Here is a 27,849-nt window from a genome sequence, read left to right as displayed (position 1 = left end):
TCTAGTCCTTATACGTAGCAGATCTTATAAAATAAACATGTATTTTATACAGCAGAGCACACTGTATATTCAGGACACTGCACATCACTGGCACAGCTTATGTACTCAGCTAGGGGTGCAGAAGATAAAACACTGACATTGTTAGATCTGCTGCATGAAAAGACGTACTAGGTCTGTATGGATAGTATCCAGCCATTGTTAATATAACAAGACCAACATCAATGTAAACTGGCATCCAAGGAGAGTGGACTGGAATATGCATGTGTAAGCAATGACATCTTCACTTTACTATTCAGAGGGGGCGCTAGACAATGCATGGGCATGTGTACTGTGCGGCTGTCACAAACAAAATAAGGGTGCATGCACACTACAGAATCTGGGCGTTTGACCCGCCACGGATTCCATTGCTCGTATCCACATGCGGCGGCGCGCATCTTCATATAAATCTGTCAAACTTTGCATTAAGATTAAATATTTCTCTGCAAAAAACATATAGATGATTCAGAAGGGATAATGCAATGAGTGCAGCGCAAATAAGAACGCAGTGGCAAATGCTTCAGAAATGGCTGACAATATGTCACCCTGTGATTTCTGGCTTTTCCCATAAAAACTAAAAACACCTTTGAAAGGGAAGAGATTTCAGTCAATCGATGAGATTCATGAAAATACAACAAGGCAGCTAATGGCGACTCAAACGGGAGGATTTGGAACAGGGGAAAAGACGCTGGGAGAACTATGTCCCAAAGTGACTACTTTGAATGGGGCTGTAAAAAATGTTCTTATTATATCCTGCCTATATAATAATTGAGCAGTGTAAGTGCTGAGAAAGCTAACTGCCAATATAAGAGACCAGTCCTTGTATAGAGTCTGGGGTCTAAATGAAAATGTCATACATTTGGCACTTTAATTTCAGGGGTATGGCAGAGGTCCCCCTTCTGTATACTGCTGTAGTAGCTGAAGACTGTAGACTGAAGCCTTTTTTGGGAGGGGATAAAACTCTTAAAGGGGTAATCCAGAGGAACAAAACAGTGGTTCTTCAGAGAAAAAAAAAAAATCAACTGATGTCAGAAAGTTATACAGGTTTTAAATTACTTCTATTGATGAAAACCCGAGCCTTCTTGTACTTATCAACTGCTGTATGTCCTGCAGGAGGTGGTGTATTCTTTCCAGTCTGACACAGTGCTCTCTGCTGCCACCTCTGTCCATGTCAGGAACTGTTCATAGTAGACAAGGTTTTCTATGGGAGTTTTCTGCTGCTCTGGACACTTCCCGTTACAGACAGATTGTGTCAGATTGAAAAAAATACACCACTTTCTGTAGGACATACAGCATCTGATAAGTACTGGAAGACTGGAGATTTTTTTTTTTTAAATCTGTATAACTTTCTGGCACCAGTTGATCTGAAGACTATTTTTTCTCCAGAGTACTTCTTTAATACAAAAAGCAGCAAAACATCTGTGCAAACTGTGGTCAAATGTAAAAACGTGTCAAGAATACAAACCAGCAACACCATAAGAAAAGAAAAAAATATATACATATTTCTATGCTCTAGAAATATGTACATGAAATGGTAGATGTGTCTTATCCTGTTGGGTACAGCGTGGCAAATGTGTCACAGCCAATCCATAATGGGGAATAAATTTTAATGTACATGCAGTTCAGGAACCGATCTACAGTCTTTATATAAAGTTTTTTTTTATACAATAAAATATTTACAACAAAACAAATCTAAAATATGCTGCAATATTTAACAGGTTGTGAAGGTACTGCCCACATTTGCATTACAAAACCTATCCAGAGCCTTCATAGCAAGTTGCATTAGATTTGCTGGGAAAACTAGGGTTGCATACAAGCTGTATTCTTCCTGTCAAACCTACAGAAGCTTACTGACCCCATTACTGGTCATGGGGGAGGCACTTGAGATATCAGTCACATAACAGGCCCAGCACAGTGTCTGTAGTTTATGTTATAAACGCAAACCATAACATAAGTGTTAACTGAGCCTAAGAGATAGAAACGCATAACATCATCAACACAAAAAACTTCCAACTAGTTAAATCCATCATTCCAGTTCATGACCTTGTCATACTCCTGAATTCTCTGCTTGATGTGAGAGAGCTTGTTCTTCAAGTACTCGCAGCGTTCCTTCTTCTCTAAAAATGTAGGATCCTATTAGGGGGGAAAAAATTAATTAGCCCGGATTTCACATAATTACTTAGGAAAGAACATTCAGCCCAGGTCCGTGAGGACACAATAATCCACTTCTTGTACAGCGGCCAGACTGAAACACCCAACAATAAAACAGGTTGGAGGCACAAAGTTCATTGTACTGAGAAATAAGACAGCACAGCTTTTTAATGTCTATAGGATTTTGTTGGAGAAGAAACAGAATTCAAGGTCAGTAGATACATACTATGTTAATGTAGGCTAACATGTACAAATGAGTTACCGTCATTTTTTTTTTATTTCCCAAATCTGCTTTTATTAAGCAGTTTCATAAGATTTTATAATTTTCTGTAGAGTGCTTTGACTCCTGAAGTTATAGATATAGCCACTTATACTTTTAATCCATAGACAGTTATATTTTATATGATACTATGTAAAATAGTCAGACGTAAAAGGGGATATCCAGGATTAGAAAGTAAACACAGCTACTTTCTTGCAAAAACAGCACCACCCCTGTCCCCAGGTTGTGTGGTATTATAATTTAGCTCAGCTTCATTCACTTTAATACACCTGAGCAGCCAAACTGAGGACAGGAGAGGTGTTGTTTTTGGAAGAAAGTGTCCGTGTTTTTCTAAGCCTGGATAAACTTGTAAAGGCGGTCCAGAGCTAAAAAAAACAGGATAGTATAGTGTGATAGAAGTTCTTTGATGTTTAGGTTTGTATGATTTAAAGCGACTCTGTACCCACAATCTGACCCCCCCCCAAGCCACTCGTACCTTCGGATAGCTGCTTTTAATCCAAGATCTGTCCTGGAGTCCGTTCGGCAGGTTCGGCAGTTATTGTCCTAAAAAACAACTTTTAAAACTTGCAGCCCCGTGCCCAACAGGAGTATCTGTGCCCTAACTTTGCACCACCCCTCCATCCCTCCTCCCCACCCTCTTCATCATTAGGAATGCCACTGGAACATTTTCTCCATGCTGAACATTGCACAGGTGCCTTAATGATCCAGCCCATGTGCCGGGCTTACACAGGTGAGGAATAGGAGACAATCTGCCTGGAGCATTCTTAATGCATACACAATCTAAGCCTCGGCTGTTGGGCACAGGGCTGCCAGTTTAAAAGTTGTTTTTTAGGACAATAACTGCATCACCTGCCGAACGGACTCCAGGACAGATCTTGGATTAAAAGCAGCTATCAGACGGTACAAGTGGTTTGGGGGGTCAGATTGTGGGTACAGAGTCACTTTAAAACAGGACTCCAAGAGAGACAGAAAGAGTTCTGATACCCTACCCACACTAGCTGCAGTGCCCTAGCACACAGGATTAATGCCCCAACAACCAGTGTAGATACTCCAGCGGTTACCATCGTTTATGTTTATAAGTGGCCAGAAAGTGACCACTGTAACCATTCAATGGCCATCTTGTTTTATTAACATTATGGCTCTCACTGCTGAGCATTGGACGCCACTAACCATCTAACCACTTTGGTCACTGACCGGCTGCAGTGGTCACCTGCTGTCCTCTTGTAAACAAAGACCAGGGGGGTCACTGCAGTGTCCATTCTGGAGCGCTGGGGATTTTCGTTAATAGCACTTTCTGGTTATCATTTTTATTTCTTGAAAAACCACACCACAAAAATTTTCATTATGTTGAAATATCAAACTCTTGTGTAACTCTTTTTGCTTACAAATGAGATATAAGTTATGTTATAAAATACATTAACCCCACTCCCAAGTCCTTTTTATCATCTACCAACTACACAGAATATGGGAATTTCTCTTAGTCTTTCTCTATAGATACTGCTGCATCACACATTTTATCACATAAGGAGGAAGAGGGGGGAGATCAGAATAGGATTCTATGGAGGCATAGGGGGAGATTTATCAAACATGGTGTAACATTAAGTGAAACTGGCTTAGTTGCCCCTAGCAACCAATCAGATTCCACCTTTCATTTTCCAATGTGTCTGTGAGTCGGCAGATTAAGCTGACATAAGTCTAAGGTGTATGGGTGCCTTTAAAGTACTAGGACACCTCTATTTGATTTTATATGCACAGAGTATACTCACATTCTTTTTCTTCTGATATTCCTGCAAAACATTTGAAATCCGTTCATACTCCTGGAAATGAAAGAAAACGCTGTATTTTAGAATACATACAGCTGCATACCTGGCCTGATTTGTGCAATGCTATACATTCATACAAAGATTGCATCACACACTATGTCCCCTGGTGAGCATTTATCATCAGTGTGTTACCGGTAGCGTTAACAGTGATTTATTAAAGGAGAAGTCCAGCCAAAATTATGTTACTACTTATGGAAAGTTAGACAAATTTCTAATGTACATTAACTATGGGAAATGCACATATACTGCTATTTCCCTTAATTTAGTAGATCATGGAGTGTTAGAATTCTCTCAGAAAACGTGACGTCACGACTCTAAATGGGAAGCCTATGGGACTTTATTGTTTCTATGGATGTCTATGTAAACTAATGGAATGTAATGTACAGTGTGCTTTATTGATTGAATACATTTATGTATTCAATCAGTACATTAGGAGAGCACAGAGCAGGGAGGGAGAGAGGTGCCTGTGCATCTACCTACCCCCTCCCTCCCTGCTCGGTGCTGCTGTCACATATTCACAGTATTACTCCTCCCATCACCTGCTCATAGTATGAGCAGATGATGGGGGAGTAGCACCAGGGCTAACTCCATCACCGGTAAGCCCGCCGAACCACCGCTTCCCGCCCCCCCGTTGCCGCACTGGACTATATGCACTGAACTACTACTCCCATCATCTGCTTACCAGTGGGCTTACCAGTGATGGAGATGGCACTGTACTACTCCCTCATCATCTGCTCATACTATGAGCAGATGATGGGAGGAGAAGTACTGTGTATATGTGGAAGCAGCACAGAGCAGGGAGGGAGGGGGGAAGTAGATGCACAGGCACCTCTCTCCCTCCCTGCTCGGTGCCCTCCTAATGTATTAATTGAATACATTTATGGAATACTTTGGGGAGCAAGTGTCCTTGCTCCCCAAAGCACACTGTACATTCCATTATATACACTTCCATAGAAACAATAAAGTCCCATAGGCTTCTACATATAGAGTGTATGGAGTGCCCCTGCTGGACACTCCATAAGAATTACACCCTGAGTCGTGATGTCACTGTTTCTGAGAGAATTCTAACACTCCATGATCTACTAAATTAAGGGAAATAGCAGTATATGTGCATTTCCCATAATTGATGTACATTAGAAATTTGTCTAACTTTCCATAAGTAATAACATATTAAAAAAATAATTTTGGCCGGACTTCTCCTTTAAAAAGTAAACTTACCTTAACATTTATGATATATCCCCAGGATAGGACTTAAATGTCCGATAAATGTGGTTCCTACATCTTGGACTTGTGTACCACAAATAAGAGTTACCTAAAAAGTATACATCATGAGGCTAAGGTGTTTATGCAACTCCCATTAAACTCAATGAGTGTTAAGCAAAATGAGTAAAACATCCTGCTCAGCTGTTTTTTGGCTTCCTGCTGCAAACAGGCCAGAGCCTTGATCTTGGGTAGGTACAGTTCATAGAGGTGGGACCCGCACCTATCAGGGATTTAAAGGGGGGGGGGGGGGGTTCTGTGACTTTACGATTGATGGCCTATCCACAACTCATTGCAGCTCAGCTCCTAATCACTTAGATGGGACACTGGACTGTGTAGAGCTGGGAGCTGAACAGGTATCAGCACCCTGACGGTCATGGATTGAAGGCCTAGACCAGCGGTTCCCAACCGGGGTACCGCAGCACACTGGAGTGCCTGGAGAACCCGCCAGAGGTGCCGCGGTATCCCGGTGGGAAATGTGACACTTTAATATCCCTAGAAGCTGGGGCCGCGCAGCTTCTAGGGATATGCCGATCGTTTTAATGTTCTGTGTGAGCGGGAGAAACATTCAATTGAGCATAATGTAGGAGCAGGACCTGTCAGCGTCCTGCTCCTACATTCAATCCCATAGGCCGCCGGCACTTCATGCCAGCAGCCTATGGGATGCGGGGACCTGACCTCTCTGGCAGGCGTGATGATGTGACATCATCACGCCTGCCAGTGGATCCGTCCCCGCGGCTCGCAAGATAGAGCCAGAATAGAGAGAAGAGCTGCTCCCTGCAGCCACACAGCCCGGATTAGGTGAGTAGGATTTATTTTTTTATTTTTTTAATAGGTGGGGGCACAGCATGCAGGGGCCATTTTTACTGAGGGGGCAGCATGCGGGACATTGTCACTAGAGGCAGAGCAGGGAGAGGGGTATTTATACTGAGGGGAAAGGCACAGCGTGGGCATGATTACTATATTGAGGGCACAGCGTGGGCATGATTACTATATTGAGGGCACAGCGTGGGCATGATTACTATATTGAGGGCACAGCATGGGCATGATTACTATATTGAGGGCACAGCAGGGGCATGATTACTATATTGAGGGCACAGTGTGGGCATGATTACTATATTGAGGGCACAGCATGGGCATGATTACTATATTGAGGGCACAGCGTGGGCACGATTACTATATTGAGGGCACAGCGTGGGCACGATTACTATATTGAGGGCACAGCATGGGCACGATTACTATATTGAGGGCACAGCGTGGGCATGATTACTATATTGAGGGCACAGCGTGGGCATGATTACTATATTGAGGGCACAGCGTGGGCAGTTTGGGAGCCTATAGTAGGGAGAAAGGAATGGAAGTTGCTATAAATGTGCGGAGTCTAAGATGTCTGTCTGGCAGGTTCTGAAGAGATGAATTGTAGCTGAAAGAAATCATCATGGTGGTCTGGACTGGATGGAGAGTAACATCTCGGATCAAAGAAAACGTCACCTGTGAGTCAATGAATGGCGGTTTTTATATTGTGTAGAACATTATTTAATTGAGATGCCCCAAGCTAAATTTATTTTTCTAAGGGGTGCCCCGAGGTGGAAAAGGAAGCACTGGCCTAGACTAATATTGTGCATATACTAGAAACATGGAAATGGGAGGACCAATCTAAAAGTATAGGAAATCTAGCCTTTTCCTAGTGGAAAATAAACACAGACAATTTCTGCAGAACCCATTGGCTTCAGTATTATGGATCCCTCACGGAGTCTCATCCTGCCACAATTTCCTGCATAGTCCTGGGTTTACATGGTTGAAGGAAAGACGTGTACCATTCATATCTGTGACTAACAAACATGATATCATTACACAGTAATAGGTGGAGCTCTGGACTTGATGTTATTAGTGGAAACAGCAATTACGCAGCTGCTCCGGTGTGGGAGATGACTCTTACCTGCTGTAGAGAGGAGTCTTCCTGTTCTGCCATAGATCATCAAGCACCATGTGTGTTATGTCATCATACTACCTGTATAGTTATCTGACTACATAGTCATTACACCTAAACTACTGTCAGGTAAGAAACAGCTGGGAACAGGGAGGGAGATGGAAGAAATCATGTGCACCTACAATGTATTAGCCCCAACAAACTGGCTGTTATTGCCAAGGCAGTGCCTGCTGCTGCCAACCTATAGATACAAGAGAGTGCAAGCTCCACTGGTTTTATGTCAGGTCTCCATTGTGGCCAGTGACTGGCTTTTATGTTTCGAGAGGACAGCAGAAAACAGTGTGAAACAGGAACCTAGCACCATGAGAATGGCAGCAGGGGCACAATCATGGAAAAATCCCCAACAATCCACAGACAGACATGAGGAAGTTGTGTAAATAGCAATCTCCTTGCACATTCATATTATGTACCGCAAAGATGAACTGAGCTTATAAAAAAATCATATAAAAGAAAATGAGGTTTTTTTTTAGAAAACAGTTAGGCAATCCAACACATGGAGTTACACAAGGAGTTGGAAACCTGTCATTACCATAAAAACAAGCTTTAGCACCTTGTGTGGCTGCTGGTGTTGTGGTAACCTGACGGAGCAGTATCACCACCACCTTGTTCTGCGTAGTGAGCCATATTTAGGAGAATGCTGTGATCGTCATTACAGTAATGTGTTCTAGGCTACTACAGGGATCATCACCCTACAAATATCCAGCCTCTGCACAGATCAGTCACGTTGAATCACTATAGGCGGCTCACTTTACTATTTTTTAACCAACAGAATTATATTAATGAACTCCTGTCAGTCGGACAGGAATGTAGGTGGGATCCTAGAAAGAGTTGCAAAAACATTGCGATTAAAGGGGTTACATAGTGAATGATGGCTTATCAGGGGAATAGCACCAATGTCCAATAAACAGGGGTGTGACCAACATAACACCTATTGATCTCTAGAACAAAGTTAAAAAGAGCTGTATATCTCCTGCCAGCTCTGCTCGGTATTCTTCAGAGACTGTATGCCTGACCATTGTAGTCAATACTCGTGAAACAGTCTTACTAGTAGCAAAATAATCAACACAGAGGGGGAAAAAAAAAGTTTCTATTTTTTTATGCAAGAGGCTACAAGAACTTTTTTTTCTATGAGAAGCTCCATTCTGTAGGATTGGATGGGAGTTGGAGGGTCAGGATGTAAAACATCTGGAAAATGGTCACCCATGAAGTGTTTTAAAGGGACAATGGCGAGGGGGTGTTAAATGGCCAGAAACCCACAGACCACCAATAATTAGATGTGTTTTTGGTATGGGTATGTTAAATTAGTAACTAATAGTGCAATTTTAGATACATGTACATCTGGTTGCTGCACTTTAGCGCAACCCAACATACATGTATGTGATTTGTGCTAAAGTGGCAGTTTATCTTAAAGCGACTCTGTACCCACAATCTGACCCCCCAAACCACTTGTACCTTCGGATAGCTCCTTTTAATCCAAGATCTGTCCTGGGGTCCGTTTGGCAGGGGATGCAGTTATTGTCATAAAAACAACTTTTAATCTTGCAGCGCTGTGTCTAATGGCCGGGGCTTACATTTGTATATGCATTAGGCTGGCACAACCTCTCTGTCCTTCCTCCCCACCCTCCTCATCATTAGGAATCCTCCAGGAACATTTACTGCTGTTTAAGCATTGCACAGATGTATTAACGATCCAGCCCATGTTCATTATGCACACAGCTGAGGAATAGGAAGCAATCTGCCTGGAGCATTCCTAATGATGAGGAGGGTGGGGAAGGACGGACGGAGAGGTTGTGCCAGCCTAATGCATATACAAATGTAAACCCCGGCTATTAGACACAGCATTGCAAGATTAAAAGTTGTTTTTATGACAATAACTGCATCCCCAGCCCAACAGACCCCAGGACAGATCTTGGATTAAAAGCAGCTATCTGAAGGTACAAGAGGTTTGGGGGGTCAGATTGTGGGTACAGAGTCGCTTTAAAAGGTGACAGGTCCCGGCCTATAACTAGTTAGTGTGCCTGATCTTGGCTCCTGTTACTATACCTAATCGTTGCTCCTGTTAGTGTACCTAATTGCAGCCATTGTTACTGTATGTGAAATTTAAAAAAAATTTGCTGTCCACTTTTTAACTCAAATCGTTTTTTTTCCTATTTTCTCCTCTAAAACCTGGAGGCATCTTATTATCAGGTGTGCCTTATAAAGCGAAAAATATGGTACTCACATATTCGTTGTCTGGATTTCTGGGTAATTTTCTCATCATTGCGTCAAGCTCACTGAACTTTTTCAGTACTGCCTGTACCTCAGATGACAGCTCTTTATACTCAGAATACTGGTCATTAAACACAGCCTTATATCGATCTCGCTCATCATCTGATTTTATTGCCTGGTATTTCCTATTAAATTGAAAAAAAAAACAGGCAAAGTCAATTTAATCTTAATAATTCAGAAATCCCACACCTATTCCAGGTCCCACTCATTCTGGATAAAATTCACTTCAACATATCAATATTTTGTACTTCTGTTGTTTTTCAAAAGATGTTTTACAGAAAATTACATGAATTTTAATATTTTTTTTTTTTTAAGTGTATTAAAACGTTGTAAACATTATGTTTGTAATAATGATTTTACACACTGCAGTTATAGTGCCAAAGCCAGAAGTGGCTTGAAATGGGATGGAAAATATAAAGAGAGGACTTGTACTTCTCTTTCCTGTTGAATCCTCATCTGGATTTGGCACATAAACTGAAGTGGCAGTTTAAAAAAACAAACAAAAACAAAACTGCCATGTGTGAAACCAGCCTAAGGGTGCCTTCATGCATACAGTATCGCAGCAGATTTTACTCTACCAGTTCCGCAGTAAAATCCACTATGATATGCTGTACTATTAACCACCGCCTACTTAACCCACTGCTGCCATGCTATAACATTAAAATCAACTGCGAGAACGTAGAACCATAGGAAATAACACTACAGAGTATTGCAGCAGATTTCACTGTGGAACTCGAAGCGTGAAATCCACTGCGGGTGAAGACACCCTAAGAGTGCGTTCACACGTAATGGATCCACAGTGGATTTCTCTCTGCGAATTCGCAGTGAGATCCGCTGCGGATCAGTGCCCTGTACGCCCTATGGGCAGACACACTCGCAGCAGGATGGACATCCCGCTGCAAATTTGACATCAGCCCGCCCTGTTAACCCCCATGACTGCCGGAGCCTATACTTCACCTGGTCCCTGCTCCGGCTTGCTTCGGGGGTTCCTGGCACGTCCCACTTGGCCAATCAGTGCACTGCCCCACCGCAGCGTACTGATTGGCTGAGCAGGACGTGAAGACACCGGGAGCCCCGAAACAAGCCGGAGCAGGGACCAGGTGAAATATAGGCTCTGGCGGCAGGGGGTTAACGGGGCGGGCTGCTGTCTGCCAATAGAACGTACAGGGCACGGATCCGCAGCGGATCTCGTTGCGAATTCGCAGCGGGAAATTCGCTGCGGATCAGTTACGTGTGAACGCACCCTAAAGGAAGCTTTACAGAAAAGAAAAGGCAGTCACTTTAAATACACATGTAGATAAACAGGGTAAAAATAAATATATACTTACGCCACATAGTCCGGCATGACAATAGGCTTTGGAATATGTCCTGCTGGAATGTATCCGCTTACGAGTTCAGGTCTCATCTCCACCGGCTGGTTCACTCTGCTTTGCTTTAGTGGAACCTCAGTCACTATATGGTCATTTCCAGCAGAAACATCACGCTAAAACAAAGTCACATGTGAAGAGAAACATTAGTGATCACCACAAAATCTTATAAAACATGTTTCTTGTAAACTGATATTAGTTCTTTAACAATTACAGAGATTAACGTACCATTCCCTACGTCTGAAGGTACACAGACTGGCAACTACAACATACCCAGGGCAGCCCCTTCTATGTGGGTAGAAAAAGTAAAATTTTATAGGCCCAGACAACCCCTTTAAGGACCATTCTTTTTTTATCAAATCTGTTTTTATTCAGTAGCGAATGAAAACAACATGGAGATATGTAACTTAAGGACCATTCTTGCCAAAACAGATACTAGACAAGAAAAGACACAGGAGTTCTCTCCTTGGTGTTGTCTGAACCTGTGTCATGCACTTGTCCTTCTGGGCTCTGTATCAGGGATAACATAGTATCTATTTGTCCCAGAATGTTCCTTTCATAAAAAATGGGAGGAAAGATTATATGTCAGCTCTCACACCCCCTTATGAAAGTAGCTTTTTCTTAAAGGGGTTATATAAGATTAGAAAAAGCACAGCTACTTTCTTGTAAAAACAGCACCACCCCTGTCCTTAGGTTGTGTGTGACATTGTAATTTACTTCAATAGAAGGGAGCTGTAAAACCTGGGTAACTCACTTATAGCCAATCTAGTACTGTAGTTCAGAACATGACTGGGAATGTAGGCCAAGCCAGAAACCTCTCCAGAAGGAAATGTGTGTAAAAGGCTGTTATGGGGTTATTTACCCTCATCAGTACAGAGCAGAGTGGTGGCTGGCTAGTGACAGGTCTATCATCATAGGACCAAAGAGGTAATATTTGTCTTCGAGATGTATGGAGATTTGCAGGCCATTAATGTTTCTTTCATTTATATTATGAATGTAGGAAAATGGAGAGAAGTTGGCAAGCAATTTTAGAGGTTATGAAAGAGCGACTCCACCTAGAAGGTTGGGAACCGGCAAAGAGGTGGTTGTTGGGGGTATGGAGTGATGCCCGTCCAGGGAAAAATAAGAATATTCTAGTAAGGAAGCTTTTGATGGTAATGAGGCTGATGGTGGCCAGAAAATGGATGTCTAGAGATAGCCCCACCCTTAGGGAGTTTTTGTTAGAAGGACGATTTAATTTTGAGTTTTGTTTGATGGTAAAAAGAGGGAGGAGGGAGAATTTTTGTAAGATCTGGGAGCCGTGGTTGTACAAAATGGACCAACAAGAGAGGATGGGATTGGCTGCTGGTTTAAGAAGAGGGGGAGGCTGAGGAGTCCTCTCCTCTCTTTACTTTATATTTATTTGCTGTTTTTTTTTCCTTTTTGTCTCTGCACCCAGAGGGGGGGAAGGAGGCGGGGTAGTAGTGTTAAGACCATGTCTGGGCACCTCTGAAAAGCAATAAGCAGAAAATGCAATAGGAGAGATGTTAATTGTAACCGGGAGGTGTGGTTCCTGGACGCCAATAAGAAATGATGGAGATGGGGGATAGGTGTCGTGGCTGGTCTCCGATATTGGGGTGGGAGGATTGTGGGGTTTTGGGCCTTGGTCTCATGGCTCGGGGCCCTATGTCGTGAAGCTCGGGCTCCGATCTCGGTTGGAGGAAGCGGAGGGCTGTTACTATGCTGTGCTTTTTTTTTTTCCTTTTCTTGGTTTGCTTTATTATTTTATTATTATTTGGAGGTCCGCTGGTTGATGAGTTAATGTGAGATATTAAGCTGGAGCGGGTGAGATGGAGCAATGAAGGGATCCTTTGTTGGTGTCGAGATAGCCTGCTCCAGAGCAACACCACAAGTCTATATAATATATGTGGGCGGTGGTGTTGGAGTGTTTAGAAAACGCTCCAATGGTGGCTCGGTACCGTAGAGGGCTGAGCTCCCAGAGGGGGTTAATGGTATGTAGTATGTATGAAGTATGTACAAGGCCGGACACGAGAATAATAAGGTTTATAGTTTTTTTTTTTTGTTTGTTTTTTTCTTTATTTGATGCTGGTGATGGGGTACCCAGCGGAGGCAGGAGCCTGGGGGGCGAGGGGGTTACCCGAGTGTGTGGGGGCGGGTTCTCTCTCCTGCGGTCCCCTGCACGGTGGAGGAGACTGGCTGGGATACGAAGGTGTAAGGTAGCTAAAAGAGAGGTAATGAATTGATGGCGTCCATGGACACGCACCCTCCGGAAGGAGAAATGTTAAGTTAACCTTTTTTGAATTGTTATGAGGTGAAATGCCTAAGAAGATATTTGGTTTAAGATGTGGAAAAATGGTGGCGGTATCCAGACATGGATGGAGTGGTTTTTAATGTTTGTATGGTTAATTCTGTAATAAAGGAAATAAAAAAAAAATATAAAAAAAATTAAAATTAAAAAAAGAGGACGTAACAATATACAATTCTTTTTTTAGAAAAAAAAAAATGTTTCAGATTAAATGAATACAGGTTTTGCAACAATATCAACAGTCCCGTAACAGACGCTTATGCATCAGCTAAGAGGCGATCCACACTGCCATCTACCCATCTCAGGAGGAATCTGCACTTACAGCTTTCAGGATACGTCATGGTTTGAGTATTAAACAAAAGATTTGCCTGTCTACACAATAGTATTATATCCTGCACATAATTCAGCAGAAGTGGGCAGACTTTACTCAAAAGAAAAATCCTGGAGTGCTTATACTGGAGGTAATGGGTTTGGGGGCTATGGATACATATAGCAAAGAACTCTATGAGGGTAAATAGTCTATTTAATGAAGTCTAAGGTTCAGCAAGCTCTGCATGATCCACTAGGAAGAGGATAAGTCACTTTCTCCCTCAGAGCTGTGTGCTCTGTCACTAAGCACCAGTCTTACAGCTATTCAGCTACTTCCCTGAAGCTATCGATGGAGGGAACTACAGCCGACCAAAGCTCTATGTTAAATTCTAACTCTGCTCATAACCATGTATTTTTTACTACAGACCACTTTTATTGCATGTCCCCTTTAGATATAGACTGTTTAAAGGGGTATTCCCCCCCAAATAATTTTTGCTATAATAAATAGCCCACCCATAGCTTTCCATCTTTCTAAAATCAATGCACTTTATATATGTATGTTCATGATGGATTGCTGGTATTAATAATTTTGTTACATTATGAATTGGTGGGACCCCACACTTGTATGTTCTATATGTTATGTGTGTGGGCAGCTCAATAAATAAATTATCTTGGTATTTATTGATATCTGGAGGGTTATAAGTGTTTATTCTTATTGGTTTCTCTCCCCCCCCCCCCCCCAATACAGGAATATTTTTGTATATTTTCTGATATTTGTAAGTTTTTACATTTATAATGTTCTGTTCATTTCCTCCATTGAACCAGAAGTCCCCCAATTCGATATCCTAAACAGTGCATTTTAGTTTCGGGAACCTATGGAAGTGCCAGATAAGGTTTACTTGTAAAGAAATAAATCTTTACATTCTGAGTGTTTCTATTCCTGGTGTACTGTATTATGCCATATACCTGAAGTTCCTGTTTTGGTTGTAATCCATAATCACAGGACTGGGATAATGCTGAGTATGCAGTGGACAAGAAGCTGCAGGTTCAGTACATTCCACCTGAAGCCCATCTCCTCCAGCTCTGTTGTGTTGCACATTCCTATATGATTACACTTCTCATATTCCAGTATGGGCACACCTGACTACTAATGGCTTCATAAAGGTAATGCACTAATATAGAGGAAAGTGTGTGGAACATATGACTGCAAGCAGTAAAGATTAGGTTAGCCCAAATAATCTTAAAATAGCAAGAACGACTATTTACTGCACAGTGAGCTCCCCACAAAAGCCGCACATAATGGTGTAGTTGTGTCACCTCTTCATTTTACACACATTTTATTAAAAATATAATATAAATATATAATAATTATACAGTAAACTAAACTTGTCCCACAAAACACAAGCCCTCACATGGCTTAATTAATGGAAAAGTTATGGCAATTTAGAGTTAGGGAGAACACAAAAAAAAAAAAAAAAAAGGGCAAAAAAAAAATTAAAAGTGTTGCATCAGGAGAGGGTTAGCGACAAAACCTTTACCTTAGGCTGTATTCCGACTGGCCCAATTTACTGCTAGTAATGGATGCCACAGATTTTACAGACTAAGGGCCCTATTCCATGGGAGCGATAATCGGCCCGATTTGGCAGATTATCGCTCGGTGGAATAGAGAAAACGATCAGCCGATGATCGTGTCATCGGCTGATCGTTTATTTAGGGCCAAACCTAAAATAATCGGTCCCCCACCGCGCATCGCTACGGTGGAATAGCGGTGCGCGGCGGGCGACCGACGATTTGAGAAGCACCATACATGACCTGCCCGGGCCGCTGCGGGTTACCAAGTAACGATGTCCCTGCAGCCCTCGCGTAACGATCATCGGGTCCATGGAATAGGCCCAGTAAATGAGCGCCGATCTAGCAGATCGGCGCTCGTTTACATCGTTGCTTGGCCCGTGGAATAGGGCCCTAACAAATGTGTAGGTTTGAGGGTAATATATACTGGATAATTTTGCCTTTTTTTTTTCTAACTAGAAGGAAATGAAGGTTAAATCCAGAATCCTGTTTAAAAGGAACCAAATCACTACAAAAATTTCCCCTGCAGTTATAAATATGTTATTATATGGCCCGGGCATTGTTTCCAGACATATAAGCAATTGCTATAAAAGAGGTACAGTAGATATATGGGCCAAAAATGTATTTTGTAATGTAGGCTTGGGGGTGGTCCACAGTTCCTAACTAGTTGAGGCTGGTGGGAAACCCCTTCATTAATCCCACCTTCCTTGGAGTGTCCACACTCAGAGATGGCCCCTCTGTGACGCTACTAGCTACCATGAAGGTGCGATTAACAAAGATTTTATCTGCCAGCCGTGATTGGTCAGCAGCTGAGGACCACCCCCAAGCCTACATAGGTACGTTTTGGGGCAATATAAGTAACACTGATAGCGATTACTTTTATGGCTGGAAGCAGTGCTTGGGGCAATGTAATCACATATTTATAGCCGTGGTGGCAATTTCGTAGTGATTGGCTCCCTTTTAGCCTCCTTTGTCTTAAGTAAAACACTGTTGTGTAAAAGAAAGTTTTAAAATTTGCAATCTTAAAAAACGGTCACTATGCCAATAAAAGAACACAATACCAAGTAAAAATTTGTAATCTCAGTTTTACATAGAAAAATGTGTAAAAATTTGCAGTAACCCAGAAAAATAGCCCCTATTTTTGACCACTAGGTATTAACATTTCCTGCAATCTAGTGTCTATTGCCTGTTAATGGAATCCTGTCTATAGTAACAGCTAGATCAGAACAGAACACAGGAAGTGATGATAGCGCTTACCATGTGTTATGTGATAAAGAGAGAAAACAAGGTAAGTCAATGCGTCCCTCACATTTTTCACCACCCATAAAGTGCTGGGCAGCCATCCCTTGTTTAAACACCAGTGTACCTGGCCAGTAACCCTTTCTCCCTCCAAAAGTCATCTATAGTAGTGTCCTGTGTCAATCATCATCTGGCAAAGCACAGCCTGTTCATTCCAGTACAGTTTCACCAGGACTAGCGGGGAGGAACAAGTGCTGTGCTGTGACTGGTCAGATATTTAAGGTAAAGGAGTGATTACGGCTGCTAAACATCCCAGCTCCGGCCCTGCCTTCTGATATGGAGAGAATAAGAAAAAGCTGTGCACCATGGAGGGGACTCTCAGGGGCTCAATAGCTCGCCAGACCACTGCTTTTACAGCAGAGTGGTGGTCTGTAACCTAGAAAACAAATTGTCAACAATTTAATATATTTGCAAAATATTTAACTTGATGCCTCCTACAAGTATAACTATCAAAATACTTCTTTAAAGAGGACCTGTCACCCCCGGTGACAGGCTCCTGACCCCCCTATACTCACGTGAGGCTCCTGACCCCCCTATACTCACGTGATCCCGCCGCGTCCAGCTTCTGGAGATGGTCTGTCATGGAGATATCGGCGTGCATGCTCCTCAGATGAGTCCAACACTCATAGAGAATGACAGGAGAGTCCAGCGCTTTGTCATTCTCTATGAGCGTTGGACTCATCTGAGAAGCGCCCGCGCCAGGCTGCAGCGGCTGATATCTCTGAGACCAGACCATCTCCAGCGGGATCACGTGAGTATAGGAGGCTCTTACGGGGGGTCGGGAGCCTGTCACCCCGGCACGGGGGGTGACAGGTTCCCTTTAAGCTGCGGAAGTCTCTGTAATTGCTCATTGCATATTTAGTGCATGTGCCACAGTATAATTACATGATTATATCGGTGTTAGCTGCGCTGAGGTAAGTCTGTGTTTATCTACAGGTAATGATAGCCATGTCTAGTGACGTGTTAAGCTGTGCCTGCAGCCATCTACAGATATGCTCCATTGTGTGCAGACATACCATATACAATGTCATTGTATCTCACATCATTGTTTGTGGCATTTATTAGTGTAATAAAACATCTTCTGCATCCTGTTACATGGAAAACAAGGGAGTGGCTGCCCTTATGGTATGTTTCAGGACCCTTTACCTCTGCAGGGTTTAGTAGAAGACATGGGATCAACAGCTGATCGGCAGAAGTGCCAGGAGTACGACCCCATCAACATAAAGGTTATAGTCTATACTTAAGATATGTTAATGGGACAACGTCTTTGAGGTTAAGGCAGTTGCATTTTTTCGTATTCATTGTTGTGGGTAAAACAGAAGTTTGCAGTAAACTGCGATATTCTCGTCATCAAATCTCATGCGGAGAAAACAAGCAGAAACCATAGAAGTGCTACTTACCCCATTATAAGTCAATGGTCTGTACCCAGCTCTGCTAGGATTTGTTCTATTAAGGGTAACAAAGGCCCTGGGCTGTTCAAAAATTCCAGCCCCCCCCCCCTTCTCTTTCAAAACCAAAGGCAAGACTAGCAACAAAGAAGAAATATGTCCATTTTGGGCGGGGGTACAGGGGTCTGGGTGGCTGCCTGCCAAAAATGAACATCACATATTCCACCACTGGACCCCTATGATGCCGCATCATGGCTTCTGTTATAAATGTACACGTGTTTATTCACCAAACCTACTTCTGTCTTAGGCATGTATATATTTAAGACATAAAACACCCATATAGCATTAAAGGGAACCAATCAGCCCAATCGGGCTGATATGGTTCCCTGAAACGCTGTATACAGTTACTGCAGCAACCGTGGCACATAACGACCTCTGCTGCAGTAGGAGCTGTATACCTGAAAAAAAGCAGTTTAATCACCCGGGCGCGTGCAGGCCGAGGCGAGGAAGTAGTCACCTGGACGGCTCCCCGCCCGTGTCTAGTCACCGCTCTCTGCCATTCAGCGTGCTCCGAGGGGATGAATGACAGGCAGAGAAGTCAGTTACTGGCCTCTCTGCCTGTCAATCATCCCTCTGCGCGCGCTGACATCCAGAGAGCGGTGACTAGACATGGGCAGGGAGCCGCCGCCCAGATGACTACCTCCCCGCCGCTGCCTGTCACGCGCCTGGGTGATTAAACTGCTTTTTTTCAGGTATACAGTTCCTGCAGCAGCTGCGGCCGGTATGTGCCACAGCTGCTGCAGTAGCTGTATACAGCGGTTCAGGGAACCATATCTGCCCGATTGGGCTGATTGGTTATCTTTCAGCAAATCCAAATATCTCCATCTTATTTCCATAAGTAAATATGCTTCTGCTAACAGTCACTAGTACAAATATTTAGGATGCAAAGTACTTGTAGTCAAAAATGAAGTACAATAACTTTCAGACTTCAAGATGGTTGCTTGCATTATGGTTAATACTTGTCTCAATAACAGGCAAAAACAGCCCAGATATACCATAACCTGTTTAATGACCCCCCCCCCCTAATAATTCTTATCACCTAAACAATCTTTAGGTGAGAGAATGCAAAATGCATTAGCAAAATTGCTTTCTTCAGTAGTTTGGCCCCTTTCTCTCCCTGTACTACTATACTAATACTATATCACTACCTTCTATGTCTTGCTCTGGGAAGACACACAAGGCTCCATGGAATCTGGATTGCCACTGGAGACATGTGTAACCTCAGTGGGAGATAGAGCAATGCCAAGCTGATGCCTCACTCCCCCCACGCTGAACCAGGAAGTAATAGAGGCGTGGTGGTGCTTAGAAGAGTTCTCGGCAGCGAAGAATACCCCTTTAAATTTTCTGCAGAGCAGTACTCACAACCACCCCCAGCCTTGGCTTCTGCATTCTTGGTGTCACAGAAGTCCCTTCCATTACATGTAGACTTAAACCACCTGCAATTATGGACAATGCACTTGTAAATGGGTCCAAAGTCTATGGGGCCTGCAATCCGTACCCTGTAAGTGCAGGTCCTTTTTTTTGTGGTCTGGGCTCCGGGCAAATGCCTGAACAATGGAATCCATGCACAGGTGCACTGGCCCATAGGGTTAAATGGGTCCGATACTGCCGGCAATTTCAGACAGTACATGGACCGCAAATCACGATATCGTGCTTAAAACCTTAAGTGAATCCACAGCATACGAAGCTTCAAATCCATAGAAGAATCCTTTGTGGAAACCATTCATACCAGTTAGGTTTTCATCTCATATTTTTCCTTTAGAAAATAAAATCAGAAGTATGACTGGCTGCCTAGGGGAATGGTCTCAGTTTACTACACCCCCTTCCCCCCCCCCCCCCCCATTTCTTTAATCAGAAGCTGCATTTGATCACCCGATTTGGTAATTTTCTGGAAATTGGGTCATTTGCACCATTTTATTTACCAAAGGGAAAAACTATTTTGCTCAGTTTCTCATCTGCTGCCTGCTTGGAAGAGCTGCCTGACATCTCACTCTCTAACCCTTATCTCTCTCCTTCTGAGAAATCTTCTAAGCCCTTTTATGACCAGTTCAAAGGTCAGCTTTGATGTGGTTATAAACCAGCTTATAAAATAGAAACTCACCTTGAATGGGTTCTGTCATTAAACAAGCAAACAACATTTTTTGGGGACATGCCAATGTTTTTGATCAGTCGGGGGTTTCACTGCTGAGACTGCCCAACAATCAGGAGAATGATTTTTATTCCTGGGCTCGCAATAATCTCTGTACACAAACGCCGCAGTGCGCATCTCCCCGCTCATCCTCCAGATCAGAGAGATTCCAACTGATCAAAACTTTTGACTGTTTTTTTTTTTGACAGATACACTTGAGTTGTTACTGAAGCGATTAATCAGACACATCACAGGTCGCTATTAGGTATCACAGCCTTGTATTTCCACCTGATCTGGTGAGAAGACTAATAAACTATTTTATTGTTTTGTAGAAATATACTTACCAAGACTTTATGTGCATAATCATGTGTATCATGTGACTTCATCTGTCAAAACAGAAAAATATTAGGTAATACCACCATCCACATAAACGTATTGTTAATAATGCAGTGCACTGACTTGTCTATAAAACTATAGCCTTGAATAAAATAAAGCATCTGTCTATTAAGGAAGATGGGGGAGAAATTCATTGGGACTGGCTGCGATTACTAAAAGAGTGTTTTAGGTTGCACAACCCTGTGTAGCCCAAGCCTAATTCCTATTGACTTTAATGGAAGTTACAAAAACAGTACAATACTATCTGCACATCAGCACAACATGGAGATTTTTAGCTAGTCCTTCCTCCCATCTGTACAGACATAAATTGTCACAATTATTTCACTTTTTAAATTTCTGTAACAATTTATCCTTACAACATTTAAAGAGCCCACTGTCTTTAATAGCATCCGCCAGGGTGTCCAAAATACTGGCCAGATCAATACTGTATAGCATTTTTGATGCTTATTACTGTCAGTGCTGAAACACTGGCTGTTGGGGATCTAAAGGGCTACTCTGGAAGTAAAATAAAAGTTAGGCTACGTTCACACAAAGCAAAAGGGGCGGATTACGCAAGGAAATATTTCCGCCTGAAATCAACTGACGCTGAATTCCAAGCAGAATGTAAGCAGAATCCCTGCGTATTACGCTAGGAAAGTGATCAGCTCGTAATCAGCTCTTGACAAATTCAGCGCGGAATACTCGAGGAATCCGCGCTGAATCCGCATGCATTCAGCGCTGAAATTCAGCGAGTATTTGGCGAGTAAACTAGACTATACCAGAATATATACCAGAATCCTCCTCCCCCCTTTTTTCCCCATTTCCGCACTGATTTGTATTACGCTTGTATTCCGCGCTGAATACGCGCGTATTCCGCGCTGAAACAGAAAATCAGAGTCCCATTGATTTGTATAGGCTTCCGCTAGTGGAAGAATGAACATGTTCATTCTTGTGCAATATTGAGGAGGATAAACGCATACAGGTTATCTTTATTTGGAGTTGGACTCTTATTGCCTACACCTGCGCTCCGCGTACACAGCGGCTCTGCCTTCACCTGACCGGCAGTACTGGGGTCTGTCTTCTCCTATCCGCTAAAATAAAAGTTGATACTTACTTACCCTAGTCCCCTGCAGTTCTTCTCTTCTCCTTGCTACTCAGATGGTAAAGCAGAACTTGTCCATTCAGCCAATTGCTGTCTGTCTTGGGCAGTGACTGGCTGAGTAGGCAGGTCCTGCTTTAGTGTCTCATCTCAGAAGCAAGTAGAAGAGACAAGCAGGCAGGTGTGGTGGATAAGGGTAAGAAAGTATCACTTTTTCAGTTTTACACAGGCTCCAGTATAATATAGTTTGGTTTTTCTGCTGGATTACCCCTTTAAAGCTTCCAAAATGAGTATGCAGATGCATATCATAGCATGCCATACCATTCAAAGTGACTATTTTTGGCTTACTTGCCAGCATTTACTGTTTTTGTGCAAGTCAAAAAAAAAAAAAAAAATTGAAATAGTTTTTACTTGTGAATTCAATGCATCCTGCAAGGTGTAAACTGTGAAATACATTGGAAAACCTATATATTACACATATATATATACACCTACCTCTTGCTCTAGATACTCTCGTCTCTTGCGGGCACTCTCATGTCGCCAGAGTTTTAATGAAACAAGGGCACCAGCTAAATAGACTAACATAGTGACAAACAGGAAGATCATGGCTGCCGTCTGCCCCCCTTCCACACGACAGAATGTAGAATACATGGGGTTGTTGAACATAGAATAGTAGCACAGTCCTCCTCGGTTCGTGTCATTTACATACACAATGGCTGCTGCCATATACAGAATAAACAAGCAGATATTGATTCCAAACTCTGTTAAAGGCCACCAGTCAGAATCCAGGAGAATTGTCCTGTAGTACATAGACATGCCGAGCACCAAAAGGATTATAGTAACCAACCATGCCAGGCCTGCCACCACCAGTACAAAGGGAGTCTTGGGTCCACCATAGTAGTAACCCCCTTGTAAACTTGCAGCATAGGAATATGGCTGTGAGTATCCAAACATATTGTACCATTCATTGTCTTTGTGAATATAAGCTGTGACACAAGCAAAAACGCCAGCTCCGAGCAAGAGCTCCACGACACCCAGTATTCTCAGCAGTCCAGCCCACGACTTCATGTAAGAGTATCGCAAGTTGTACTCTTCTACCATCTCACTATAAGTTTTCACAGTACGTGTCTGGCGATCCAGAGAGCCATATGGATCATTGACTATCATGGCATCCACTTCGTGCCTTAAGTTATAGCTGCCAGCAGAATCCCCATACGGATCTCGGTGTGAATCCCCAGCTACCTTTGCATGCACAAGTGAGCTTTTCCCATGAGATCCAGAAGCAGGGAGGGATGGTGACCGAGGAGGTGAACAGCGCTCTCCCCCAGATATGTAGTTAATTTCAGACATAGGCTCTTCCCACGGAGTCTCTTTTTTACTCCTAAAGATATTTTTCCAGGAATCAGGAATGAAACGTCGTACAGGTCTGAGTTCTAGCGCAGTCACCGGTTCTTCACTATCGCTTGGAAAGAACTCAGGCCCGAATGGAGGAACGAGCGGCAATGGAGGTGGCGGCAATGGGTCCGCACTCAAAGCCAAATCGCCGTCCTGTAACACCTGGAGGTTTCTTCTTTGCTCATTTGACTCTACCGGCACCTGATCATACTGTACAGTGCGGCCATTGGTAGCTCTGTTTTTAGATCGTGATTCTGAAGATGATCCTCCTCCAGACATTTGTGTTTGCTTGAAGAAAAAAAAAAATTATACTTTAAGTTTTCATAACATTAAAAAAAAAAAAAAAAACTAAGAGTAACAATGACAATTAGAGCTACTTTCATTTAAGGTCATTTTCTTAAAGGGTTGTTCCCAATATTATGGCAGGTCATCTGACAGAATGATGGGAAACAATGCTAGTTTAGTGATGCAACCCCTTCTGAGCTTACGGCAGCTAGCCCGATTCACTGGGGAATCACTGACCAGTGTCCCACCAATTATGTCATTCTCAGAATTTGTGTGGTCCTAGAGGTAGGACTCCCATTAATCATTAACTGTTTGCTGTATTGTAGTGAATCACTCACATGGGCAAAATCTGCACTGAAATTATTTGTAGCATCTGAGGGAGTCGGTTTTGATAGAGTTTTCACAGCTGCCATTGACTTCAATGGAAGATTCCACGCGGAACCTCACAGAAAAGTGACATGTTGCTTCTTTTTTCCACAGTTTTTTTAATGTTCCTGCTTGAAATCCAAGGTAGATTTTTTTTTATGCAAAATTATAATTTTGCCAAGGAAATCAGTGCAGATTATGTGTCAAAATCAATGTGGATTCTACCTGTGTGAATAAGTCCTTACGGCACATTCACACATCTGTAGTTCCATCCATAGCCGGGGACCTACAGCTACAGACAGGACTACGGATTTTTACCCGCACCTGTGTGCAACCTATCTGCAAGGGCACAGACCCCAATATTCAAGATAAGGGATCCAATTTTTTGGCTGCACTGATGCCTGCCCCAACACACATCCACATCACATACAGATGTGTGTATGGGGCCATAGAAATGAATGAGTCTGCAAATGCAGACAGATTTAACATTTGTGTGAATATGCCCTTAGAGTGTGTCCCGTGATCTGAACACAACAGCAGCAGCTGCAACACTGTCCCTGCTACTCTGCAACAATGTTTCATTCTGCAATTCATGATAAAACAAGGTCACATTGAAAGGTCTTGGTCTCAAAGATATTACATGATATACTGTACCAGTATACAGGCCAGTCAGCACCAGTTATGATGTCATTTTTTCCCGGAACAGAATACAGATCAAAATTAAAATAGACTGTGTGAATAGCCCAATATAAATCAATTTGCTCTAAGATGAACTGTGATTACGGATCCGCAATTATGGACAACTTTACAGGACGTGTGAATAAGGCCTCAGACTGCAACACAATAAGCCATGATGGAATTTTGGTCTCAGGTCATATGACCTCAATGCAAGTTGCATACAACTGTGACCTGTAATAACATTGATGACAAGTCACACAGCTTAGATAGTGTCTGTTGTTGGGCGACACGTGTAGCTTTAGCCTCGGGCATAAATATACCTATAGTTATTCCAGCATAGAGAAAGATAAGGAGCTGGCACTCACCAAACTTGCTGCTGATAGTAGTAGAAGTAATATCGCAGTGTCTGAACAAGTACCTGAAGTTCTACAATTCTTATATCCCTATAGTTATGTTATCCATTGCCATATCAACCAATGTAAGCGCTGTCGTTTTCTGGGTTGAATAAAGACTTACATTCAGGCTGTATAGAGAGTTATCAACCCCCCCAAACTTTTTTTTTTTGTCAAGAAGCCTGAAATAGGGGAAGTGGCTTGAAATGTATTTAAATGTGCGGGGTGTAACTGGACTATATATGAAGACCGCGTGCGCTATAACACAGTAGCGGACTGGACCATCTCAGTAACATCCGATTTATTTACAAACATTGTAGTTGCATATAAACAATAATCAGTGAAAAGTAACAATACAGACGTCAGACACAAGAATCTGCTGTATTGTTGACTGTATACAATACTGGAGGATTAATGGTGTATTCCCATCTCAACTAACATACTAAACCTGTGGGAGCCCTCAAAATAAATAGTTTTATAAATACATTCATTTAGCAAACTTGTCTCCTCCTTCTGATTACAGACCACCACTCTGCTCTAAAAGCAGTGGTCTGGCTGGTGTATACATACATATCTATATATATACACCAGTAGGCCACTGCTTTTAGAGACAATGAGCTGTCAACAATGGGAGAGAAAGAGCTATAGGAGGCAAAATTGCTAAATGAATGTATTTACCAAAATATTCAACTAGACAAGTGCTATAAGTCTAGCTGGGAATATTCCTTTAAATACTACAGTATATAACTTTTCCTGGCTTCTCTCACACATGACTATTAGTGTATGTGGCATTGGTGGCACTACAAGTACAACAATGACCATAGATCAGTGTATATACAATACAGCAGCCAGTGCCCCCACTTCTGATGGCAGGCTGCTGTCACTGCATGCTGGGAGTAGTAGTTCTGGTGACTACAACAGGTTCTTGACTCCAATACAAACTTCTTCCAACTTCCCTCTAATAATAAGAAGTAGTAGCTGCTGAGTGATGAGAGAGCAGAGGTCTCACCTGCTGTATGATGGGAGTGCTGCTCAGAGGCTGCAGTCTATGCTCATGTCTCCCCGCCCTCTCTCCGGGGACTGTCTCTTCCGTAGTCCCTGCTCCTCTGCAGTCTCTCGGAGCTTCCCTCTGTCTCTGGGTCCTTATAGACGTCTCACCTGTCTCTTCCTGCACTCCCTGCTCCTCTCCAGGTCCCGGGATTACAATACATGGACAGCACTCTCACCTGCAGGCTGCACTCCCCCGGGACTGGCTTCCTCTTGCTCTCGGTCACATGACTCGTTTCCTCTCTCAGGGTGACGTCATGGACGGCCCCGCCCCCTCCGCAGGTAGCTGGGTAGGGCCCTGACTCACCTTCTATACTGGGTGTTGCGCAGGCTGCTCATCAGCGCCCCCTGGCCGTCCACGCTGGTACTGACAATGTGCTTTAGTGAATGTTTTGCACATTGTCTGCAGCTTTGTCACTTTACTTCCTGTTTAATCTGTAGGCATTATCAATGGCTAAGGAGAGATGGGGACAACCAATCCTGACCCTATAATATCCAGTGAATGAGATAGAAATTAATTATGTAACTGTGATGCAGGTGAGAAAGAAAGTGACACTGACCTTATAAAAATACTTCTGATGTTGTAATGGGTGACTTCAGATTGTCACAACTTAAATTTTACAACATTTTATTACAAAATGTTATTTTCTGCTTTCCCTTTATATATCACACTCTGCAGCCATAACTTTAATACCATGTGTAGAGTCCTCAGTCCTGTATATATTATGCTTTGAGATTTTGAGATTGATATACGCCATAGGTAATAATAGTCTAAATACTTACATATATATTTGGGAAATAACAATCTCCGGTCGGTGACCAGTTGAGAGCAGGATATGTGTCTCATGAGGATTCAGACCTATAACATGTTAACTACCGGAACAGATTCCCAGCTTGTATTCAGCAAACTAGTTTAGCAAAGTGTGCCAGAGGGATGAATGACATACTGCCAGCACTGAGTGTAGGTAATTTGTCGCTTCCTGGTATATCATAGTTTTAATGACTAACTGTGATATATCTATATACATACAGTAATTTGCAAACCTGTATTTCCTATCTCCAAAACTAAGGGCTCTTGCACACTGAGTAAAAGAGGTGGAATTTACCAGCGGGGTCTGCACAGCAAATTCCACTTGTCATTCTGCCTGTCCTATTGCTTCAATGGGATTTCTCTTGTGTATCTGCCCCCCACTCAAATAATGAACATATTCAGAGTGCAGAGGGACCTTTCCCTCCTGCCAACCACCTGTACCACATGCAGAAGAGAGGTAGGTCCTCATTCCCCAAAGAGCTTAACTTTGTATGTTTGCATTCAACATGTCAGAGAGTGCCATCAGGGGGGGGGGGGTGAGATCAATGTGCTTTGTGAGTCTGCAGCATAGAGTATACAAGTTCCTAAAGATGGAAGGAATATAGGGTGATACAAAGTCTCAGGACAACCTTTTATTTCAGAAAGAAAGGAAAAATTACAAATCTGAATACCCCAGCAAATAATGGGTGAGGGGACTATCTTTAAGACTATGGGGGAGATTTATCAAAGGGTGTAAATATACACCTGGTTTAAACTGCCCACAGCAACCAATCACAGCTCCACTTTTCTTTCACCAGAGCTGGAAGCTGAGCTGTGATTGGTTGCTGTGGGCAGTTTGCACCAGTCTAAATTTTACACGCTTTGATAAATCTCCCCCTATGTCTTGAACATGGCCGCCATCTTAAATAAACACCATATTGGATCAAGGGTGAGTTTTTGCAATGGGAAGGTGCTCATTTAGTATGTCAAAGAATACTAGAATTGGATCAGAAATCAATTGCTGCAATCTGTGGTCTGAACACTGCTGCATTGCACTCCTTGCTGTGTTGGATTCCACCACACCTGTCCGTTTCTCCTGCTTACTTTGTTCTGAGCGGCAGATGCTTATAGGTTCCCATATAAGGAAAAAAAAAATTCTATAAAAAGTACAATAAAAGTTATATAGATG

The 27,849-nt window shown here is 42.7% G+C and overlaps 1 protein-coding gene across 3 annotated transcripts; it reads right to left on the bottom strand.

Annotated features, from left to right (window-relative positions):
- Positions 1 to 1,657: 1,657 nt before the first annotated feature.
- On the bottom strand, positions 1,658 to 26,103 carry MARVELD2 (MARVEL domain containing 2). Of its 3 annotated transcripts, none has more exons than XM_069962836.1 (7): positions 26,050 to 26,103; positions 22,203 to 23,390; positions 20,578 to 20,619; positions 11,137 to 11,291; positions 9,762 to 9,933; positions 4,234 to 4,284; positions 1,658 to 2,169 (listed from the first exon to the last, which is right to left on the bottom strand). In XM_069962836.1, exons 2-7 carry the CDS (start codon positions 23,379 to 23,381, stop codon positions 2,050 to 2,052), a joined length of 1,719 nt encoding a protein of 572 aa, XP_069818937.1. In that variant the 5' UTR covers positions 23,382 to 23,390; positions 26,050 to 26,103; the 3' UTR covers positions 1,658 to 2,049. The 3 variants fall into 3 exon arrangements, with proteins under 3 accessions (XP_069818937.1, XP_069818935.1, XP_069818936.1); XM_069962834.1 differs by having other exon boundaries at positions 25,833 to 26,102; XM_069962835.1 differs by having other exon boundaries at positions 25,982 to 26,102.
- Positions 26,104 to 27,849: the final 1,746 nt, after the last annotated feature.

The sequence above is a fragment of the Dendropsophus ebraccatus genome, chromosome 3 (assembly GCF_027789765.1).
Source record: "Dendropsophus ebraccatus isolate aDenEbr1 chromosome 3, aDenEbr1.pat, whole genome shotgun sequence".
Classification (NCBI taxonomy): Eukaryota; Metazoa; Chordata; class Amphibia; order Anura; family Hylidae; genus Dendropsophus; species Dendropsophus ebraccatus.
The sequence above is the reverse complement of the archived record's forward strand: the minus strand, read 5'-3'. Positions and strand labels throughout refer to the sequence as shown.